Here is a 21074-nt window from a genome sequence, read left to right as displayed (position 1 = left end):
CTTCATTACCCCCCGGCCCCCCGTGCTCCAGCTGCTCGCTACCACCCCACCCCTCCTGCACAGGCTCCACACAGGCCAATATGCTCTGGGCTCCGCATACCTCTAGGGTCAGCTCTGTCTGCCAGGCAGGGAAGCCCTGCTGGCAGGGGCCTTCCTGGCAGCTGTGTCTGAATGAGCATGGAGCCAGGACAGCTCTGCTTGCTTGCAGGGGCTGTTCTCTCCCAGCCCTGTGCACATCAAATTTCCTCCTAATGTATACAGGGCCAGGAGACAGCTGCCACTGCAGCCAACAGAGCTGTCCTGGCTTCATGCCCACTGGGACCACCCCATGCCCCTTTCTAGCCCCCAGGCTAGCATGGGGTGGGGGAAAGCCTGGAGCTCCCCCTGGCTTCTGCAAGAGGGCAGAGCAGGGTGGGAGAAGCCCTGTAGCAGGCTGCTGCCACTGGGACCAAATCTGTTTTGAACAGGGAGCACATGGAGAGATGAGTTCCTTGGTAGGCTTACTGCACAGTATTTTTAATAGCACATGTAGGCGCACCCACAGAATATGATTTCAAGTGTCCTGTCTCCGACTGGTGTTCTGGAAAAACAGGATAAAAATCTAGGATACACGCAGTCATTTATGGATGTATGAATAAATAACAAAAGTCCACGTTAAATGGGCATGAAACATACCGCAAGGACTCTTATTAAAAGGGAAAGCAAGAGAAAAACACACGTGTTAACTTTTTGCCAGCTGAGGCCTAAAGAATAAGAGGCAATTTCAGTAAGTATACTATAACAGAATGGCTAGTTGCTCACTCACTGAGTCAGGAACTTTAAGATACATGTGCTTACACCAGGCTGGCTCAGTACAACCAGCGGCCACTCAAATACTTCCACTACAAACACCTTTCAGTTATGGCAGGGATCTACTGCAACCCATACCCTCTTGAGCCAGCATCAACTCACGCAGGTGTCCCTCCAATGGAGAGGAGACCACAAGAGCCTTTGTGCTCCAAACTCCCAGTGAGGGAAGCTGGGGAGCATCCTCCAGCCTGGGGAGAGGCTCTTCTGGGTTCTGTGCCATGCACAGCCAATGGAAGCTTATTATTTCCTCAACTCAATTTGATTTTACAGTACTACTGTTAACTGCTGCTGTGAACTACAACTTTTACTGAAACCTTCATTCCCATCTTAAGCAAATGTTCAAACCCTTGAGATCTTTGTAAAGCACATACTTACTCACTACCTGAAATACAGGTGCTTCTGTGGCATCTACAGGAAGAGTCAGCAGAGGTGAAGCAGGAGGGGAAATATATTGACTGGGATGTGCTGGATGACCTAAGTTATTCTCAGCTGTCTGGAGTCAAAGGAAAAGGGTATAAATGCAAAATACTGATGTCACTGTATATGGAGATCTTTAACATGAGGCAACCTCTACCTTCCCCTACACCGGGGCTGCCCTGTAAAGCTGCAGGCGTATAGGGGAGATATGTCTTCTCTGTGTACCACCCAGTGAGATCGCTCCTAAGTCCCCATTGGCTAAACCTCTGCCAACACAGTAAAGGGACTGGGGTGAAGTTTTTTTTTTCCTTAGAGTCAGGTTGAATGGTAGGGCAGATTGATTTTTTTTAACTTGTAAAAAAGCTCCAATGTATTAGGAAGAAAGCCTGCCTCTGGGGCCCAGCAGTATAGGGCTGTACCTTGGTGCTAGGACCAAGGCTCTCAGCTCTGCACTTTGGTTACTACAATGCCTAGGGAATGTTGGACAACAAGCCATCCATCTAAGCCATCCATTTGCACAGTGGAAACGGCAGATCTCCCACCTGAAAAAGGCTCTGAGGGGAAGCAAACCTACAGCTTTGACACCCCAATGGGCACAACTTATTCACCAAGCTACAAGTTAGGTCAGTAGCCTACCATCTGTAACCCCCCTCCCTTGAGGCTGTGACCTGTGTGGCCAAGGAAAGCAAGTTTCTGAGAGCCAGCAAAGCAGTCTACCAGGGGCCCCTAGTGCAGTAGCCCAGTGGGCTGGCTGCTGACCTGGAAGCAGGAGGTTAGGGTTCTGGTTAGTGTGTGTGGGGCTGAGTCAGGCTGGTTCTCTTTGGGGCCTATTATTATTCAGTATAGAATATTTAGGCTGTCCAGGCTCTAGTCTGGCAGGTTCTGCATCCTCCTAGCAGAGAGGATGCTATAGCCTCTGATGCTCATAGAAACCAGGTCTTCCAGTGCTTCAGGATATGCTCAGGAGGGAAACCCACTTCTTGGGCATGGCCAAAGCGTGTCTAAGTCTCATGGCTAGAGTCTAGGCTGCCTTGACAGCTTGCCAACCTGCCCCTTGAGGCTGTACTGCTGTGCAGAGAGGAAGCCAAGGTTTTTGGGGCCAGGAATAGGCTTGATTAATGGCAAGGTGGCTTGGGGGTGGTCCCTCTTTTTCCCCAGCCAGCAGCGTTTTCATGTAAAATACAGAACATCTCCACCTTGATAGGTGTGGTTTTACATCTCCATTAGAGAAGGGCATCAAACCCAGAACTGGGCAGCTGGGAGGTTGCTTTGCTCAAGGGCTTGGAGATAAGGGGATTCAAACCTACTTCTGTTTCCTAGACTTATGCACTACCTACCAAGCTACTGGTCAGGGGTAAGCCTTCTCCAATTACCTCTTGAGACTGTGCCTCTGTACAGCAGGAAACACAAGTTTCTTGAGGCCAGGAAGGGAGTATACCAGAATAAGCCCCTATAGTTTGGATGTGTGCAGTGATGTTAGGTACGAGTCTGGTTAATCCTACTCCACAAGGCTGGTGTAACTGTCCAGGCAGCACAAGTGGCCACCTAGGGCCACAAATTGAAGTGGAATAGCAACAACAGTGTGTGCACACCATGCACATGCTCCTTGGGGGCCACTGCTGGAGTCTTGTCATGTGCTGAGCTGCCACTCCGGGGCTTTGTCTGATGCCTGCTCTTTCCAGGTATGTTACAAGGGAGGGTGGCAAACTTTTGTTTGCCTAGGGCTGCAAAAATCCTTGTGCCATTCCTGCCCTCCCTGCCACCTAGTACTGCCTGTTATTCAGCTAATAGCCAGTGTACTCAGCTGCCAGAAGGCAGCATGGAGTCTTAAGCCTTCAAGTTGAGGGGTCACAAATCACTGATCTTCCACTTGGCAGAAGGATATTCTCAGTGGAATCAAATCTACAGCTTTGGACACCAAGGGACATAGTTGTAGCTACCACCAGGCTGCAGTCTAGGTCAGCAACTTGACTTCCACAATCTCCCAACTTTGAGTTCTGCTTTGTCCAGGAAGACAAGCTTCATCTGGCTAAGGGGAAAGTCCAGCAGGGGCCGCTAGCTGAGCAGCCCTGTTGTTTCCCCTGGAGGTAAGAGAGAAGTTTCATTGCCTGAGGGAACCTGGCTCTGCAGCAAAGTATCTTTGTGCTAGATGGGGTCCCTGATTCTGGTCTTTGCAGCCTGGATTGCTTTTCTAGTGTGTTTTAATTTTACATTCAAACCTTCATCTAAATTTTGCATTTGCATAATCTGAGTCAGTTGTACTATTGCATTAAAAATCTTCCTGATGGAAAATATTTCTGTACACTACCAATAATAGGTTACCTCTAAAGACATACCTGATCATCCTGTTTCCCACCAGTATCAGCAACAGACATGCCAGTTACTTGTTGATGGCTAAATGGTAAAATCACATAATGAAGTAAAATTAACTTAATTAAACTCACCTCAGACTAAGAGTTAATTAAAGTACTTGTTTTCCTTCATGGTTTCATTTTACAGAAATTTATAAAGCATATGAATGAGTCAAAATAATTACTTAACTACATTTACCTTTTCTTATTATGAACATCTTGTAGGACATTGTCTTCCAATGATTCTGGAGATCTGGAATTTTCTGTAGTTTTTCTTTCTAAACTACCTTTTAAATTTCCTTCATATTCCATATTTGTAACCAGTAGTGTAGGGATTTGATCTATGAAAAACAAAAGCTAAAATATTTAGACTACATTTATAACGCTTTAAGTCCTCTTTGGACTCTAATATCGGCACACCCAAAGAACAAAGTTAAAGTGATAAAACTCTCTAGTAAAATTTGGCTATTGTATTAATGATGTAATTTAAAACTGTATTTTATCAAAATGGATACTGAACAAAAAAATTAATTCTTCATAATATCGTCAGAAATGAAAGACAAGGGAGTCATTAATAAGGTATGTTACATCAGTTTTTACTTAAAACTCAGCAAAAAATCATTTCCCCCTTTTTTAATCTTGAGGAATTTAAGGGTTTTACAGTATTCTGAAGACACATACAGGCTTTCATTATTCAGAAAACATCCAGTAGCAGAACGGGAAGTAAAAATAGAAGGGAATGCGGAGTTGACGCATCTTTTTCAAAATCATTTCTCAATCCTGGCAGACGACTGACATTTGTAATGCAGTTTTATTCCAAACCCACCCACAGTTTTATATTATTTCCCATATAGACTATTCAGGGAACCTTTTCTCAGTTTTAAAAGTAAACTCTCCAGTTTTTTAAAGTATATTAACATTCTACTTTGTAGGAGGAAAGTAGAAGTATTTTCCATTTATTGGTGTTGTAAGTGATTAATAGTAAATCTGAGTAGAGATGGTTGACAATGAACATTTCAGTGAATGACATTCTTTCCCCTGTTATTGTATTCCTGTGCCCAGTCATGCAGGAGTTTGTTTATATGAAATTCCTGCTGAAGCTACTCATGGAGACAGACCCTGAATATTTCCTAAGCTCCATGGGCAGAGGAATGTGTTCTAGTGCTCCAAAAAGCCCAAATTTAAGTCTCCTGAATGTTTTATATGAAAACACTTCATTTCCCTACAAGATCAGGCAAATCCCTGAAATAAGTTTATGTAATTCTCTGTATCAATAAGTGAGGATGAAGCAGGGCTCTTTCAAAATAACTGGGTTTTTAAAAAAAATCTATAAAAATGTACAGGAATTGAAAATGCTGAGCTCAACTATCCAATTTCTTTTTTTATCTCTACCTGGTTATACAAAGAACTTTGATAGGGCAGGATTTAAAAAAAAACAAACTCTTAAACACACATTGTTAGGCCACAGACTATATTGAAGAGGTTGTGGAATCTCCATCCTTAGAAGGTTTTTTTAATGACCTTAGAAGTTTTTAGACTAAGCCTTGGCTGGAATAATATAGCTGGGGATGGTCCTGATTTGAGCAGGGGGTTGGCCTAGATGACCTCCTAAGGTCTCTTCCAACCCTCATTTTCTATGATTCTATGAACTTTCATTTAAGTCAATGGGAGATTTAAAGAGTATGAGAACAGCCTACTCCATTAATGTCCATACACTTCAGATCAGGAGCTTAAATATAAGAATACATCTTTTCTGTACAACAGTCACAGAAAATAACTGGAATCTCACTATATATTTGACAAGACCCACAAAAAAACTCTATATACAGTAGAAATTAAAACGTTCCCATAAAGCTTTACAGTGGTCAACACTTTGAAACAAACATGTCTAAAATTAGGATCCTAAAATATGTATTTAAGAAACTAAATACAAGGAACTTGATTTTTGTAAATGTTAAATATCTACAAATACCAGTAAACACAATGGATGTTACAGGTCATAAGGGCTTAGGTGCTTCCATTTAGGTCAGGGGTGGGCAAAATATTCATAGATTCATAGATTAAGATTCATAGATTAAGGGTCGGAAGGGACCTAGTAGATCTTCTAGCCCGACCCCAAATATGTGTTAGTCTTGCCTGGCCCAGGTGTTGTCTGGCCCGTGGCGCATCCTGCCACCCCCTGGGCATGCAGTGGGACTGGGGTGGCTCCGCAGCTGGACTGCCTTTGTAGGCAGCCTAGGCAGCAGTGGTTCCTTTCAGCTTCCACTGCCACTGGCACCAGCCCCATGGTACTGGTAGAAACCCGTGCACACAGCCCCAACCCTGGCCCACATCTGCCCGCTCCAGACTTGGCCTGGTGAAGCAGACCACTCTGGACTAGCCGGAACCCACGTGCACAGCCCCAACCTGGCCCACCCTGCGCCTGCTCCAGATTCATCCACAAATGCTGAGCAGCGGCAGCAGCCAGGCAGAAGCTTCTGCTCTGTGCAGGGGAAAAGCAACCCCTCCCATTTGCCACTGCTTATTTGTCAAAGTAGTTCTTATAGTTAAGGGCCAGTGTCCAACTTTAACTACTGTCATTCCAAACCAAAAAAATACCTAGAATTTACGCTGAAAACCTTTATTATGCTATATCTTCCGTGCTTTAGGGTTGTTGGTTCTAGCTGTGTTGGTCTAAGGACATAGGCAGACAAGGTCCTTTGGGTAAATGTGATATCTTTTATTAGACCAGCTAAATAGCTGGAAAAAATGTTCTTTGCAAGCTTTTGGGCACAAACATCCTTCTTCAGGCACATATAGAGTTTGCAGACAAAGAACAATTTTCCTAACTACTTAGTTGGTCTAATAAAGATATCACATTTACCCAAAGAACCTTGTCTGCTATTATTAGTCTACATATATGTGCCATATAAGGCATTCAAAATAGTGGATGCAATTATGTTTGACTATATCTTTGGCATAACAGGGTGAGGTAAGGGAAAGGGAGTGTACATCTACATGAAACACTTTACTGTGCAGCAGAGCAGTTTACTGCACAGTAAGCATGTGCATCTACACATGCACATGCTTACTGCACATTAAACTGCTCTAATAGTGAGTAAATTTGCTACTTGTGGTTGCAGAGCTGGCACTGGGAGCTCCGCGCTAGCGGGGGCTGGGAAGCCTGTTCCCTGCCCAGCTCCATGATCACAGAGCTGGGTGGTGAACAGGCTCTCCAGCCCCTGCCAACAGGGAGTTCCCAGCACCAGCTCTGTGACCATGGGGCCTCATCTCCCAGCACCAGCTCTGCACTCTTGTGGAGCTGGTGCTGGGAGAGAAGAATTTCCAAGCCTGAACCCTGTGACTGTGGAGCTCGGGCTGGGAAATAAGGATCTCCACAATCGTGGATCTGGGCAGGGAACAGCCTCTCCAGTCACCGCTCTGCAATTGTGGAGCGGGGCTGGGAGCTGTCCTGGTCAGGGGCAGATCCCAGCCCCATGCCCCGATTGGGCAATCAAGGTATGGGGCTTGGGAAGAGCTGCAGGGGTAGGGCAGCTGCTGCCTCATCGGCAGATCAGAGCAGGGAGCCAGGGCCAGCCACCTGCTCTTCCCCTGCAGCTCTTTCCAAGTCCCCTGCCCCTGATCAGGGAGCCAGGGCCAGGAGCTTTCCGCTGCCAGGACAGGGGGATATTGTTCCCACCCCAACAGCAGGCAGCCTCTGGGGGGGCAGGGAGCAATGTCTCCTGGCCCGGTGCTCCTTGCAAGCTCCTGGGTTAGGACCCAGGGGGAGCCTAGAGCCCCCCTTGGTGGAAGCAGATGCCCAAAGCAGGACCCCAGGAAGCGGAAGCAGTTTGCTGCTTAAGCGGCAAATCTGATTCCACTTCCCTACCCATGTATACACCTGCCTGGGAGCATTTACTCACAAGTAGTTTACTTGTGAGTAAACTGCTCCCAAATCTAATGCATGTGTAGACACACCCAGGGTCAGATTCCTTTCCTTTTACAACTTCAGCTCATTCTTATAACTTTATCTGACAGTTTAAATTATATTTAATGTGTGATATTTAATTTACATTATGATGTAATTATATTTTTTAAAATTCTCACTTAGTTCTATTTATCCCCATTCTAAAGACATGCTTAAAAATAAATGAGCTGAATAAACTGTACCGTTTCTTCTCTGTGGGATGTGACTTTCCTGAGTCTGATTATTCTGCTTTTGTTCATGGTTTTCTTTTACATGAAGAACTGGAATGGTCCCTTTGTCTTTCTCATTCCAGTTTAGTGTATTACACTCCTTCTGATTCTCACTGAGATGAGTTTGCTGAGGATTTTGTGAAGAGGCAGGATTTCTTTTGGACTCCCACTTTGCAGGATTTAGATGACCTGGCAGGCAGAGAGACCCCTGGGATTCAGTTTGGTCTGTATTTACAATTGACAGTTTTTTACATGGGAAAATAATTCTAGATATTCCTTTATAATGTTAACAATAATTATTAATAAAAACACTCTTTCATTTTCAACAACTAGTGGCCTAAGACATGAAAATAAACAAAAGGTGACATTTCCAGAAAGCAATGCGTACCAAGTATGTTACAAAGGAGAAAAAGCAGTAGAAGATAAGTAATGCATCCAATCACAGATACCAACTTAAAAGGAAGAAAACAGTTCTGAAACTCTGCTTTCAAGTACTTGACTGGGGAGGATCGGTGGGGAAGGGAGGGGGAGGGTGGAGAGAGAAAGAGAGTATCAGGGTTGTGCTTGCCCCTTAAAAGAAGGTTATTTTCCCATCCTCCCACATATGGCACTGAATTATTGGGCCCCTACAGATGCGCAGTTTGGTTGTCCCGACGTGCTGTAATTACAGTGCATTGGAGCATATTCGATTAATTGAGTCTGCTGGAGTGTGGTAATTACCATGCTCCAGCAGACTCTAGTGTCATGTGTATCAGTGTTCCCGCGCTGAAAAATGGCAATGGGGGTGCTTTAACTAAAGCTCATCTGAAATACTTTTTTGCACAGTATGTGTATTAAATGGGAGTCATAAAAAAAATCAAACCAATATTTTAATTTTGAATCTCAATTAAACAATCCATCTCTCTGATGTCATAACCATATTGATCCTTCAGCTGCTTATAATCTTTCCCAGGGAAAAAGTTGTATGAGTCTGGATTTATAAAAATCAAACTGAGGGTTCAGAGGAAAAAATGCCACCCTTCTTTAAAGTCTAACCTGTGTGTGATAATCAGGTAAGAAAGGATAGCAATTCATTTCCCCCCTTTGCCAGTTCGTTTTAATAAGGAATTGCCAGATACATAAGTATAGTGAATATCAGGAATAGTTTCATCTTCAACCTTGAATTTGAGCCCTTAAGTTAGTTACAGTATTATTCAAACTAGGTTGGTTTTGTTGTATACTGTAATTACAGATGAGGTCTGTATCAAAGCATTTCAGTCTCCTTCCTCACACTGGTTACATCTTACCTTTCCTTCTTTGTGGAATCAGTTTTTCCCGATTTCTGTTGTTCTGGACTCCCTCATGTTGTTTGGAGTCATGCTGAACCTGAATTATTTCTTTTTCGTTTTTATTACATCCTGAAGAACCATGCTCTTTCTGATTCTGACTTAAATGATTTATTGGTGGACTTTCTAGAAATGCCTGACTTTTTTCAAGCTTTCTCTTTGGAAGGTTTAAAATAGTTGATCCATGGACATAGCTACTGGGTACTGCAGGGTCTTCATAAAAGTGTTGTCTTTCTGAAGTTGTGGATGATGATGAATAAATACTTTCTAAATGGTCTAAGCCAGGCAGAAAATACAATTCAGGAGAAAGTGCCTAAAAAAGACATTATGCTAGTTAACTAGACATGAAAGAAGACTTGAAGTGAAAATGGTAACTTGAAAATCAGATGATACATACATATGGGGGAGCAAACAACTTGAGTTCCAGTTCTGTTTCCTGTTTTGCTTTCACCTTGGAAGATAAAAATTGAAGTAAAAAAAACAGTTTGTAAGAAATGCAGCATACCATTCAATTTGTATGGATTCTGTCGTCTTTGGAGATTAGCTAGGACGTGCTACATTTATTTAAGCAATACTTTAATACTAATTTTAAAGCAACAGTCAGAATTAGCTTGGTGGAAGTAATATATAAAACAATTTTAATTTGACTTTCTTACATAGCATCTGCTTGAAAATGAACAATCTGATACCACATGTGTGCCATAATCTGCCCAAGAGGAGTATGTGTGTATCTGTATAAATATCATCATCTCTTGCACCTGTACTTTGGGCTTACAGGGCCTGAGCCAACTCCCACTGAAGTCAGTGGAAAGACCTCCACTGTCTATTGGAAGTTGGATTAAGTCTAACCTGACAAATATGTACCTAAATACTTACTTCAGTTCTTTTTATTCAATTCTTAAAACCAAGCAAGTAGAAAAATAACCAACCGAACTGTCCTACAGATGTCTACTGTAGTTAAGGAATTTCTTACTTGTCTTGGTATACATGGCTATACACTTTTCAGACTTCTACCTAAAAAGTAAAATGTAGAGTAAATGGTGCATATTTAAAGGCACATTTGAAAGACACGTGCCTTGTGGTGGGGGAGGAGGGGGAAGGGGAGAGAAAAAGAAATCTGAATTTAAATTTAGACCCAAATTTAATTAAGGAAATAATTAAATTTTAAAAAAATCTGCTCTTAGTTACTTCCTGGCAATGCCACTGATTCACTGACACAGATAAAAGTTAAAAAGAAGCAGAAGAAAAAAAAGGAGAAAATTAATTGTTCAAAAGCCTTTCCTTTGGAAGTGTAGTGAGCTCTTGCAATAGTTTGCAGTGTCACTATTGTGAAACAAATAAAAAAAAAAGCTCTGCAAATATTCGATGGCAGAGATAAAATTGCTTAAGGTTACCATGACTCCAAACAACAAATATTGAACTTTAACTTCCTCTACAAAACTAAATAGGAAGGAGTAGAACAGCTGCTTAAGATTGCTTTGAAGTTCAAATAGTGGGAGTAAACATCTGTTTTGCTTCAGAAATGTTTACTAGGAAAGAAAGTACAACATGAGAGCATCTACATGTTGCCCTACAGTGATGTAGTGACGTGCTATGTTGCTGTATGGTGCACTATGGCAATGTAGGAATCACTTTTGTCTGCATGTGATTGCTAGCTATGTTGCTGTAGCGGTGCTCTCTCTGTGTATAGCATGCTGCTATGGTGATGTAGTCATGAAATTTAACCTTGCTGCATGCACGGCGCAGTAACCTCCCATACTGCACTGTGCTTTAGGACTTCCAAAAAGAAGTAGTAAAACATGGCGCCACAGCAACCTCACCATATGGCGATGTGTAGACACACCCCATGTTGCCTAATAGACCAGGGGTGGGCAAAATACAGCCCTTGGTTCCTGTAAAAAATGACAGCAACCAGGGGAAGTAGGATCTAGAGGAAGCCCCAGAAGGCTCCCACAACAGCAGGGCCTGCCCAGCCCTGCCCCCCACAGCTGGAAGCCCTTCTGGCCTGGGGACACGTGTCTCAGGAAGGGGTGCTGGAACCTCAGGTAAGTGTGGGGGAAGGAAGGGCAGGGGAGGACCCCAGGGAAAAGTGGCCCAGGGAAAAGCTGAGCATGGGAAGGGGGGGAAAGTAGCCCGTCACCCACCCTGTGGTCACTGCCCCATGCTGCAGCTGCTTGCAGCCCGCCTGGGGTTGCCTGTGCCTGCTCAGGACAGCCCCATGTGGGCTGTAAGCAACTGCATCAGGAAGCGCCAGCCACGGGACAGGGGAAGGGCTGCTTTTTCGTGCACTCAGCTTTTTCCTGGGTTCGTTCCCTGCACGGAGAAAAGCGGCTCTTCCCCCACCCTGTGGCTGGTGCTCCCTGCTGCAGCTGCTCGCAGCCCGTGCGGGGCTGTCCTGAGTAGGCACAGGCAGCCCCATGAGGGCTGCAAGTGGCTGCAGCATGGAGCATTGGGCACAGGGCAGGCAAGGGGCCACTTTCCCTCCCTTGTGGTCAGCACCAGCTTGTAACCCACCCCTACTGCCAGCCTGGGCCCTGCGCTGGCTCTGGGCTTGCCCGTTGGGGCTGCACATGGCAACAGCAGCTGCAGCACCCCTGCTTGCTGCGCTGGACAGTGTTTGCTACCACCATCTCTGGGCTGCCCAGCGCACGAGCTGCAGGTGGGCAGCAGCAGCAAACACTGCCCAGTGTGGCAAGTGGGGGGGCCGCAGCTGCTGCCGCCGCAGCGCAGCCCCAACAGGTGAGCCCAGAGCCGCATGGGGCCCAGGCTGGTAGCGGGGCCGGGTTACAAGCTGGTGCTGAGTGTGGGGAAAAGCGGCCCCTTGCCCACCCTGTGGCTGGTGCCCCACGCTGCGGCTGCTCGCAGCCTTCATGGGGCTCTCTGTGCCTGCTCAGGACTGCCACACGTGGGCTGCAAGCGGCTGCAGCAGGGCGCGCCGGCCATGAGGTGGATGAGGTGCTTCTTTTCCCTGTGCTCAGCACCAGCTTCTTCCCAGCTGGGGAGCAGGGCTGCATGCTGCCCCCCGGCTGTACCCCGGGGCTGGGGGGCACTGGGAGTGAGCAGGTGCGGGAGCCAGCGGGAGCACGAGGCCTGCACCAGTGTCCCAGGGCCAGTGCCAGCAGGGCCCAGGGCAGGGTGGCAGGAGCGTGGGGTCCCAGTCGGCAGGGGCTCTATGGAGCCAGGCCAGCTCCCTCCTCCCCCTGCTGGTGCACCCCAGCCCAGCTCCACAGACCCCTGCCAGCCTGTGCCCCACTTTGGACCCCACTGGTGCTGGCCCTGGGATACTGGTCCCAAGACATTAGGACACTGGTCCCAAGATGGTGACCAAGGGGCAGGGTACCTGTCAAGGGGCAGGGCTACCCATGTGGCCCTCGACAGCCTGCCAAAACTGGGTAAGCAGACCTCCGCCCAAAATAATTGCCCGCCCCTGTTACAGACTAACGAAATCAGAGCTGCATAAGCTTTTGTGAGCCTGAGCTCACTTCATCAAATGTTGTGAAAGGGTTTGCATAGATCAGTGCATCAAATCAAATCACATCAAGTCAAATTCAATCAAATCAAATAAAGTCAAACCAAATCAAATCCCAGCACTACCTCCCCAACCCCTACTCCCCTCCCTCCCTTGCACCCTTCCCTTCCTTTTGTATTCAAATCACTCTTTTTATTTGATAGATTGCTCTGTACATGTCCTTTCATAGCATCTGATGAGGTAAGCCCTGGCTTATGAATTTAGTTACTCTAAGGTGCAAACCTATGCTGCCTTCTGCCTGACTTTAGACTCACGGCTAGCTACCTCTTTCTCTCATTGCTTAATATCATTCTGTTTCAAAAGATTGCATGGTATTACATTTTTGTGCAATGTTTACATTTCTCCATAGTCCTTAAACTGCTTTTGATCTTGTTTTGCTCCCTCGCTATTTATTGTAGATTTCTTGATATTTATCCTAGTTTTTCAAACAGGTAATATTACTGATAACTTGATTGCAAATTCAATCCATAACAGCACAGAATATTCAGCTTGTATATGTATACCAAACTTCTGAGAAGCAAAAATGGAAGATGAAAAAAAATCCTACAAAGGCAGTGTTATTTCTAGAATGATTTAGCTATGAAATTATTCAACATTTAACTGTACTGGTTGTCTTCATAGTTTTTCACTTATTTTAACTATAACATGTAAAATAATTAAATATGCAAATATTTAATAGCTAAGAGTCACAGATGCAACTGTTTTACAGTGTAAACTGGACAGTTTATGCAAGTGGGCTGACAGATGCAATAGAAATGTAGAGTCAGACTGGTTTTAAGCTACAGATTGTATTGAGAGAGCTAACAGGTGGAGCAGGACCTTTTGAAGGAGTTCTGGCAGACTTAAATTTCATTACACATTTCTTTTTGAAAATATGCATGTGTTTCACACATGGACTTATATTTGGTCTTATTAAATAAAATCTGTAGTCCAAACGCTTGGCTGAGAAGCTTTAGACAGGAATGGCACTGAGCAGGGGGCTGAACTAAAAGCCCTCATGAAGTCCCTTCCTGCATTATTTTTCTATTAATCTATCATTAAATTGGGTCTCTTTACAATGGAAAATAATGACTAATTTCCAATGTATTAAAGGAAAGTGAAACAGATTAACTGTCCTGACCAACTGTGTACTAATGAATACAGAAGAAAACTTTCCATCCTGACCACAGCTGTTACCCTGAAGAACGCTATTTGGATATCTCATCAAACATACACATAACTACAAATATCAGTGTTGTTCAAAAAATTATCCATCTCCCATTTAAAACCTGTAATGATACTTAATCTACGGCAACTGAATCTGTATTTTACATTATTGTTAAACAGGAGGAAAAACTGTAGAGAAAATAAAGCAATAACTTACCACTGCTAGCTTTTTCCCTATACATTTTAGAAATCTAAATTTATCTGCCACAGCATCTTCACCTAGGTACTTTCCAAGCTGCTCCCGTAGTGTTCTCAGTGTCAAGCAAGGAGATGCCCTGGAATGTCATTATTCATTATTCCATTTACAAGATCAAAGGAGGCTGGGTATTCAGTAAGAGTAGGAGGGGGTGATACATTGTGCTTAGGTTTGGGCGGATATAATGGAAAGAAATATACAATAGTCATGTCACACTTGACGGAACTGGGCCTGAATTGTTTTTATGTTCAGGTCAGTTTTGGTCTTGCCAAGTCATGATGTTGCCTCATAATGTGGTGACACTATGATACAAAGCTATCCTGACCCCAACTGAGAAGAATTCATATTCCAGGAACACACACAAAAATCAAAAGTGGCATGACCTGAAACCTGACAGAAACCTGAGGAATACTTTTTGCTTATCTGGCATTAGATGACAAAACCGCTGGGAATTATCAGGGTGGAGCTCACCTGCCAAGAAAATAATGGCTTTCTCAGGAGGTAAACTCAAAACAGTGTAAAGAACCCTCCCCAGAACCAAGGAGCATTACAAACCTCATCAACCTTTGGTCTAAGTGCAAGGCCCGGACATACCTTCTTCAACATAAATATAGCAATATGTGTGAACATAGGAATGTGCGTGCATGTGTATAATTTAAAACGTCCTAAAGTATGCTCTCTCTCCCACCTCTTCTCTCCGCCCCCACAAACACTTGTCCTTTGGGAAGAGGCTAAGAGAACATATACACATATTAGTTATGCTGCTTATTCCAATAAGGCATTCAGGTATTGAGATGATGAGCTCTATATAAAAATTACTCAGAATAGCAACAGGAGAAAAAGTTGACCGCCAGGCAAAAGGAATGCAAGGTTCTGTGTGGGAACACATGCCTGTCTTGTTGACTGCTTCCCACTACTGTTGCTTTTCCCTGCTGTATATGCTCCAGGAATGATTTTTTGGCTTTGGACCTCTGGGACTGGTGTTATAATATGATGACATTCATAATCTAAAATATTTGGAATATTGTCATGTCATGCTTCCACCTCAGATCTGGGACTTGGCTGGATTAGTGGTCCAAAGAATTTAAATTTAAAAAATGTAATTTTTAATTAGAGAACAAAATGTACCTAGAAACAGACAAATTCATTTTTTTGTCCTTTCATAATGTAAAAAATAACATTTATCCCCAATTTTTACTGATTGACGGTTTGTGTTGTTCTGCAGAAAACATTCATGCTTCATTGGATGAGACAGACAGACTTGCTTGCTTGCTCGCTCTCTGGCCTACATGGAATACCATTCACTTCAAGAGTGCTCTAGGCAGAGTTCATTGTAGGATTGGGATCTTAGTTATACAAAGGAAAATAAATATTGTATAAGAGGTTTAGACATCTTCACTATACGAACTGCTCTTGTGGAATCCATGTTTTCTTGTGAACCATTCCTCTAACATCATGTTAAAAGGGGGGCAACTCTTTTTTTAACAGCCCCTTCTGAAGTGCATTTTAATGGTCCAAATTTTGGGCTGTGGTTACACCAAGTTTGATGTAGCCCTGGAAGCAGCAAAACTGGTCATGCGCCTGCTTTGTTCTCCCTGGATTTTGGAAGTGGGCAGGGAACAGAAATTGTTCTAGCTGGAGTGACTCAGAAGCACAGAAGTGTTGGAACACAATATAACAGATCTACTCACAGACGTGAAGTTAAGCATGTGCATGAGCAAGATTTGGGCACTGTTCCTCATTAAAATGACTCACCTTATAAATCCAGCTGAAATGAATGTGCTAATATGATCTGCAGAAATCGTATTCAATTTGAAGTTCCACACGTCTTCTGGGACGTAAAAAACATGAAGCTCCACCAACTAAGTACAGTGAAAGAAGATTATTGCAATTACAGGTATACTTAGCATTTAGGTGAAAGGCATGCTGTTACAGCAAAAAATGTAACATAAACCCAGTAAAAGGATTTATATAATTAAACAAAAATAAAAAGTGTGTGTGTGATCCACTGCCTTGTTCAGTTTGTTTGTATTTTATATCATTTTAAACTGTTCCTTGATTTGCCTATTTAGATTCACATTATAAATGAGAGTTCCCTTCTAGGCCTAAATTGCTATGAATGTACTTCAAAATATTTTTGTGCTGATGTCAGATTTCAGCAAGCAAATTTGATCCAAACTAGTTTTAGTACCACAAATTCTGTTATCACTTTCAGTCATCTAAATTTTTAATGTATTATATCAACACTGATTATCTGATGACTTCAACAGTTACACAGATTTTGGACTAATAGCTGACAGGAGTTTAATAATAATAATGGACTCAAATCCCTAACTGCTTACTCTGAGACAGTTCTTAACAATAGTTCTGGTCCAATAATAAGAAAAATAACTGAAGTTCTGAAAAATGTCAGCTATGGAAAAGAAAGAGAGACTATACAACATCTTTTTCTTGATTGCACAGATTTATGTAAGTCAGAGCATTCCAGTAAACTGTAAAGTCATGTTACTTGTCTGTTCTGCAACCTAATAGCCTTAATCTAATTATATTTTTTTGAAATTACATGTGTGTTCTGCCGTAAAAATAATACACTTGATCTTAGACAAAAGGTCAAAGAATGCTGTCATGAGGCCAAGACCGTAATGCTTAGACAGAGGAGCACACTCCTCTGAGTCATTGTTCCAGGCAGACATAATGATACTTTTTTTTACATCTGATTGACATTTGGCAGGTTCTCTGTAGCTAAGAGATCCTCAATTTTCTTTTTTTTAAGTGAAGGCCACAAAAATATATCACCATCAAAGTTAAAGATAACTCTGGGGACTATACATTTGCATGTATGTAGTATATGATAAACTGACAACTGACAGTGCTGTCAGTGATTAAGTTGTAATTATAAATTACAAACAACCAGAGGAGTAGATTTCAATTGACAGCACATTCTTTGTGGAAGTTTTCACAGAAATGTTAGAAAAATCTCAAAAATAGAAGTGGAGACACAGGAGGAGCTGTATTGCTGGATGGCACAGCCAGTGCAATGGATGGAACTTACTGGGAATACTTGGTAAGGATTTCTATGGGTGATAGCTTTTATTGGACAAACTGCATGGTTGGACCAACTGTACGGTAGACAAGTTTTTTAATACATTTCGGGAGAGCATATCATGGCCTACAGTTATTTCCTGGTTTAGACTTTTCTTTTCCTTAACTCCCCAAAATCTGCAGAGCTCTAAGGGCCTGCTTTGAAGTCAGTGGACTCATTCCAAGACCTTGTCAGCACAAGGCAATTTTTTTCAATATGTTCTCACCATTGATAGCAGCGATAATAATACTGGAAGCATTCAAGTGAATAAACTGGTGGCTACGATAAGCAAAAGTATATAAGGTGACAGTGCATATCTTGGGTCTTGGGTGCTTAATAATTTACCTTTGGTGGAACTTTAAACAAGGTCAGCAAGTGTGAGAATTTACTTTAAAAAGCTTTTGTAGTGTAAGTGTGGACACAAATAAGATATATTAAGTACTCCTATAGTCTTCTGATTATTAGGTATGTATTAGGCATGGCTTTTTACTTTACATAATAGTACATAACTGGATTTTTTTGTACAGATCTGCCAAAAATGTTGCAAAGCAGCATTTTTTTAAAATTCAAAACAATTATACAGGTTTTTCTAAAACATCCAGTACAAAAGTTCTCACCTCTGATGTTGGAGGCCTGGTTTGACTGAATGACATAGTGTTGTCCGTACTAGGTCACAGTGATTTCCTGATGGACTTTTAAAAATTTCTTTTGGATCTAAGCATTTTTCTTAATAGTATGCATTATGATAAATCCAGTAAGTCTGAAATGGCATTTCATTCATTTCCTTCATTTTCACCCACTTTTCTACTTTTCTGTTTGAGAAAAAAGCAGCAGAGAATTTTATTACTGGTAGGTCCTAGCCTGAGGCTGATGTCCTCCACCTAAACCAAAGACAAACTGAAAGGAACAAAGTGTTGCCTAATTTATTTAATACTCCCTTGATGTGAACACACCCTCTACAGTATACAACAGAATATCGCCTAAGTAACCCAGAAAATTGCACAATCATGAGCATGCAACTGAAAGTTGCTTGTGTTCTAAGTAACATTTGGTTCTTTCATCAAAAGATCTTAGTTACTGTGTATGCACTTCTATGTTTTTACAGCGCATGCAACAAACATAAGATGTATTCCTTCCAGAGGCTGGATTTACCTTGGATAAGTGGCCAAGAATGGCAGAGATAGAAGCCAATGCAGCCTTTCATGCGTGTCACATGCAAGAGTCAAATAAAACAAGCATTCCAAGAAAACTAGGCTCCAGAACCAAGAAGGGAAGTAAGTACCTGTAGATACCAACAAATCCTTGTAACACAGATCTCAGCTATGGCTGTACAGTCTCCAATTCAACTGATTCCAATACCTGGATTCTTTCATACAATTGTACTCTCAGCTAAGCAGGATATGTATTATTTCTCTGTTGATTCAGGTGGAAGGGAGGTAAACAAGGCACCTTGGAGACTAACTGGTTCATAGAGGCATGAGTTCTCCCAGGCAACAAATTACTTCATCAGATTCCATGAACAGACCGGGAGAAATTATTTGATATAGAAGAAGAAGGGAACATTGATTGATAAGGGAGGTAATATGTGGGTTGATTAGATCAACTGAGATGAACAAGGCAGTTAATATCCAGAAGGATCCTAACAGTTAACAATTAGTCTGGGTAATGTAATAAATCCACAGTATCATGGTTAATACAATCCAGTCTGTTAATAATTTTAAGTTCAAGTTAGCTGGTTTTCGAAGGTTTGTTGCTTATGGACAGCTGCTCTGAGGTCAGGGATGAAACATGCAGGTAAGTTAAAGTTCTGCCACAGCCTTTTGTGTGTTCCTGGAATTGATCATGAATTGGTATCCATTCCCTCTTTTACAAAGGGACTGATTTGGCCAATGTAGACAACAGAGGGCTGAAGTTGCCAGATCTGGTCAGCAATGGGACTACCTTATCTGGACCAGCAAAAAGTAAATGCCAAACCAGGAGCAGAGCCTATCCCTTGGCTTGGGCACAAGGCCCAGCATCAAAAAGCACATATCTCATTGTATAACTTCATCACTTTCTTTACAACAGGACTGAAAGGGCCCTACCTCCTGGGTCACTAAGTCCAGTTCCCTGCTATCACAGGCAACATATAAAATAACCCCTTTCATAAACTGATCAAGTAGGTTGCTTGCCTCCACTACTCTTATTAGCTATTCCAGAACCCTTTGATAGTTAGATACCGTCTAATTTACAAACTAAATTTATGCTGGTCAGTTTACCCTCCTTCAACAAGATTATCCCTTAGCATAAATTGTTTTTTTTCCCCCCCTCCCTGGTGTTTAGCACCTGATGTATTTATGGAGGAATCATAATCCCTCTCACCTTTGTTTTGCTAGGTTAACCAAACCAAACGTTTTGAGTCTCTCTCCATGAGTGAGGCTTTCCATTCCTCTGGTCAAGAGCACTTGTTTCAGTTTGAATTACATGTTCCTGACCATGGGTGACCAGACCTGTGTACAGTATTCCAGGTGATATCTTGTACAATGACACTGATGCTTCCCGATTTTCATCTTGCCTGACAATCCAAGAATGCATTTGCCCTACGGGTGCAATGATAGTTGCATCATGCTGTCGGTTTTTCGTTCTCCTGTGCTTGATCGGTACACCCAGGGCTTATTCCTCCTTAGTCACTTCCAACCTATGAGCTATCCAGCAGTAGTGTCACGTGGGGAGTGACCAGTGTGCCAGCCACAGGTGCTGATCCAGGAGAGGGGCCGGGGGCGCCAGAATGGCAGCCCACAGGGAGCCCGTGCAGCTGCCGCAGCCCAAACTGGAGGAGCTCGTGCCAAGGCAGCAGCAGCCGCCTGTGCTGTTGCGACTGTCATGGCCTGCAGAAGGAGGAAACTGTCCATCCTTTCCTCCCTGCGTGCCCTGGGCACCAAAATGTAAAGTTACACCTCTGCTCATAGCAGAAATTCTTATTTCTTTGCACTTTTCATTGACAGGTTTAAAGCACTTCCTGGGCAATCAATAATGAAGACTTGTAAAACCTCTCTGAGGTAGACGAGTATTGTTATTCTCATTTCACAGACTTCACAGCATGGACAAAGATGGCAGAAACTGGCTATATATAAAAACAAGCATCTAGCCCTATGGTGCTATCTACGTACAAATGGTAATTAAAATAGGATACCATCCCTAAGGTATTATTAGACATTCTCTTCTGCGCTGGATAACCACTCCCACACATTCTCCATAACTAAACCTAGGGCCTAGTTCTGCTCCTGCATAACTCAATAACAAGACTCTCGTCCAGTGAAATTGGAACAAGAAAAAAACCAAGCATGTGCTAAAGCAATTGCAAAAGCTTTTAAATTTGAGATTATAATCTAGCCAACAATACTATATTTATGGTAACGGGACTGGTTACCATTTTTTCCTAGAATAAGGCAGGTAGAGGCAGGTATCAGAATGTGCTAGGTGGGCAAGATACGTGTTTTCTCAATATACCCCTTCTATAGGCTTTTGCATCACTATTTTGTTGCAACAAAGCCCATCAAAACTGCATCTGCTAAGCGGCCATCTTCTGACGAGTGCTTGGCCAGGGACACCACTTTCCATGTCTCTTTCTGAACAAGGGACTAGTTTTGCTTCAAGATGCTTCCCTCTCCAAGAGAAATGTGCAGGTCACAGCCCCCAGCACGTGACGGCCTCAAAACACCGCTGTTTTCTTACTTTTCAACTTAATCCCCAGCCCTTATTTTGGGGCGTTTCTCTAAAAAAAAACCACTCGGACAAAAACCCGGAAGCCCGCCGCAGGCTCAGGGCAGCGCCCGCTGCAGCCTCCGGTTCCGGGGTGGGCCGGGCCGGGCCGGCTGAGTAGGGGAGCGGAGCGGGCGCGCCGGGGAACAGCTCAGCTCAGCGCCCCCTGGCGGCCGGGCGGGGCGGGACACGGCTGCTCAGG

General features: G+C 43.3%; 2 protein-coding genes across 2 annotated transcripts in view; one reads left to right on the top strand and one right to left on the bottom strand.

Annotated features, from left to right (window-relative positions):
- The window catches only part of SPATA1 (spermatogenesis associated 1), a 34423-nt gene extending 16145 nt beyond the window's left edge, over positions 1 to 18278 (bottom strand). Inside the window, exons 1-9 of the mRNA XM_019501526.1 lie at positions 17749 to 18278; positions 15805 to 15911; positions 14011 to 14128; positions 9516 to 9569; positions 9080 to 9431; positions 7767 to 8018; positions 3817 to 3958; positions 3603 to 3660; positions 1225 to 1342 (exon numbers count right to left, since the gene is read on the bottom strand). Coding sequence (XP_019357071.1) covers positions 1225 to 1342; positions 3603 to 3660; positions 3817 to 3958; positions 7767 to 8018; positions 9080 to 9431; positions 9516 to 9569; positions 14011 to 14128; positions 15805 to 15911; positions 17749 to 17784 — 1237 coding nt within the window. The 5' untranslated portion in view covers positions 17785 to 18278. The remainder of the gene's footprint in view (positions 1 to 1224; positions 1343 to 3602; positions 3661 to 3816; positions 3959 to 7766; positions 8019 to 9079; positions 9432 to 9515; positions 9570 to 14010; positions 14129 to 15804; positions 15912 to 17748) is intronic.
- Positions 18279 to 18919: 641 nt separating this feature from the next.
- Positions 18920 to 21074, top strand: part of GNG5 (G protein subunit gamma 5) — a 6037-nt gene continuing 3882 nt past the window's right edge. The window contains exon 1 of the mRNA XM_019528331.1: positions 18920 to 18925. Coding sequence (XP_019383876.1) covers positions 18920 to 18925 — 6 coding nt within the window. The remainder of the gene's footprint in view (positions 18926 to 21074) is intronic.

The sequence above is a fragment of the Gavialis gangeticus genome, unplaced genomic scaffold, assembly GCF_001723915.1.
Source record: "Gavialis gangeticus isolate Ggan-Ray unplaced genomic scaffold, GavGan_comp1, whole genome shotgun sequence".
NCBI classification, from domain to species: Eukaryota; Metazoa; Chordata; order Crocodylia; family Gavialidae; genus Gavialis; species Gavialis gangeticus.
This window is presented reverse-complemented; position numbering and strand designations above follow the sequence as displayed.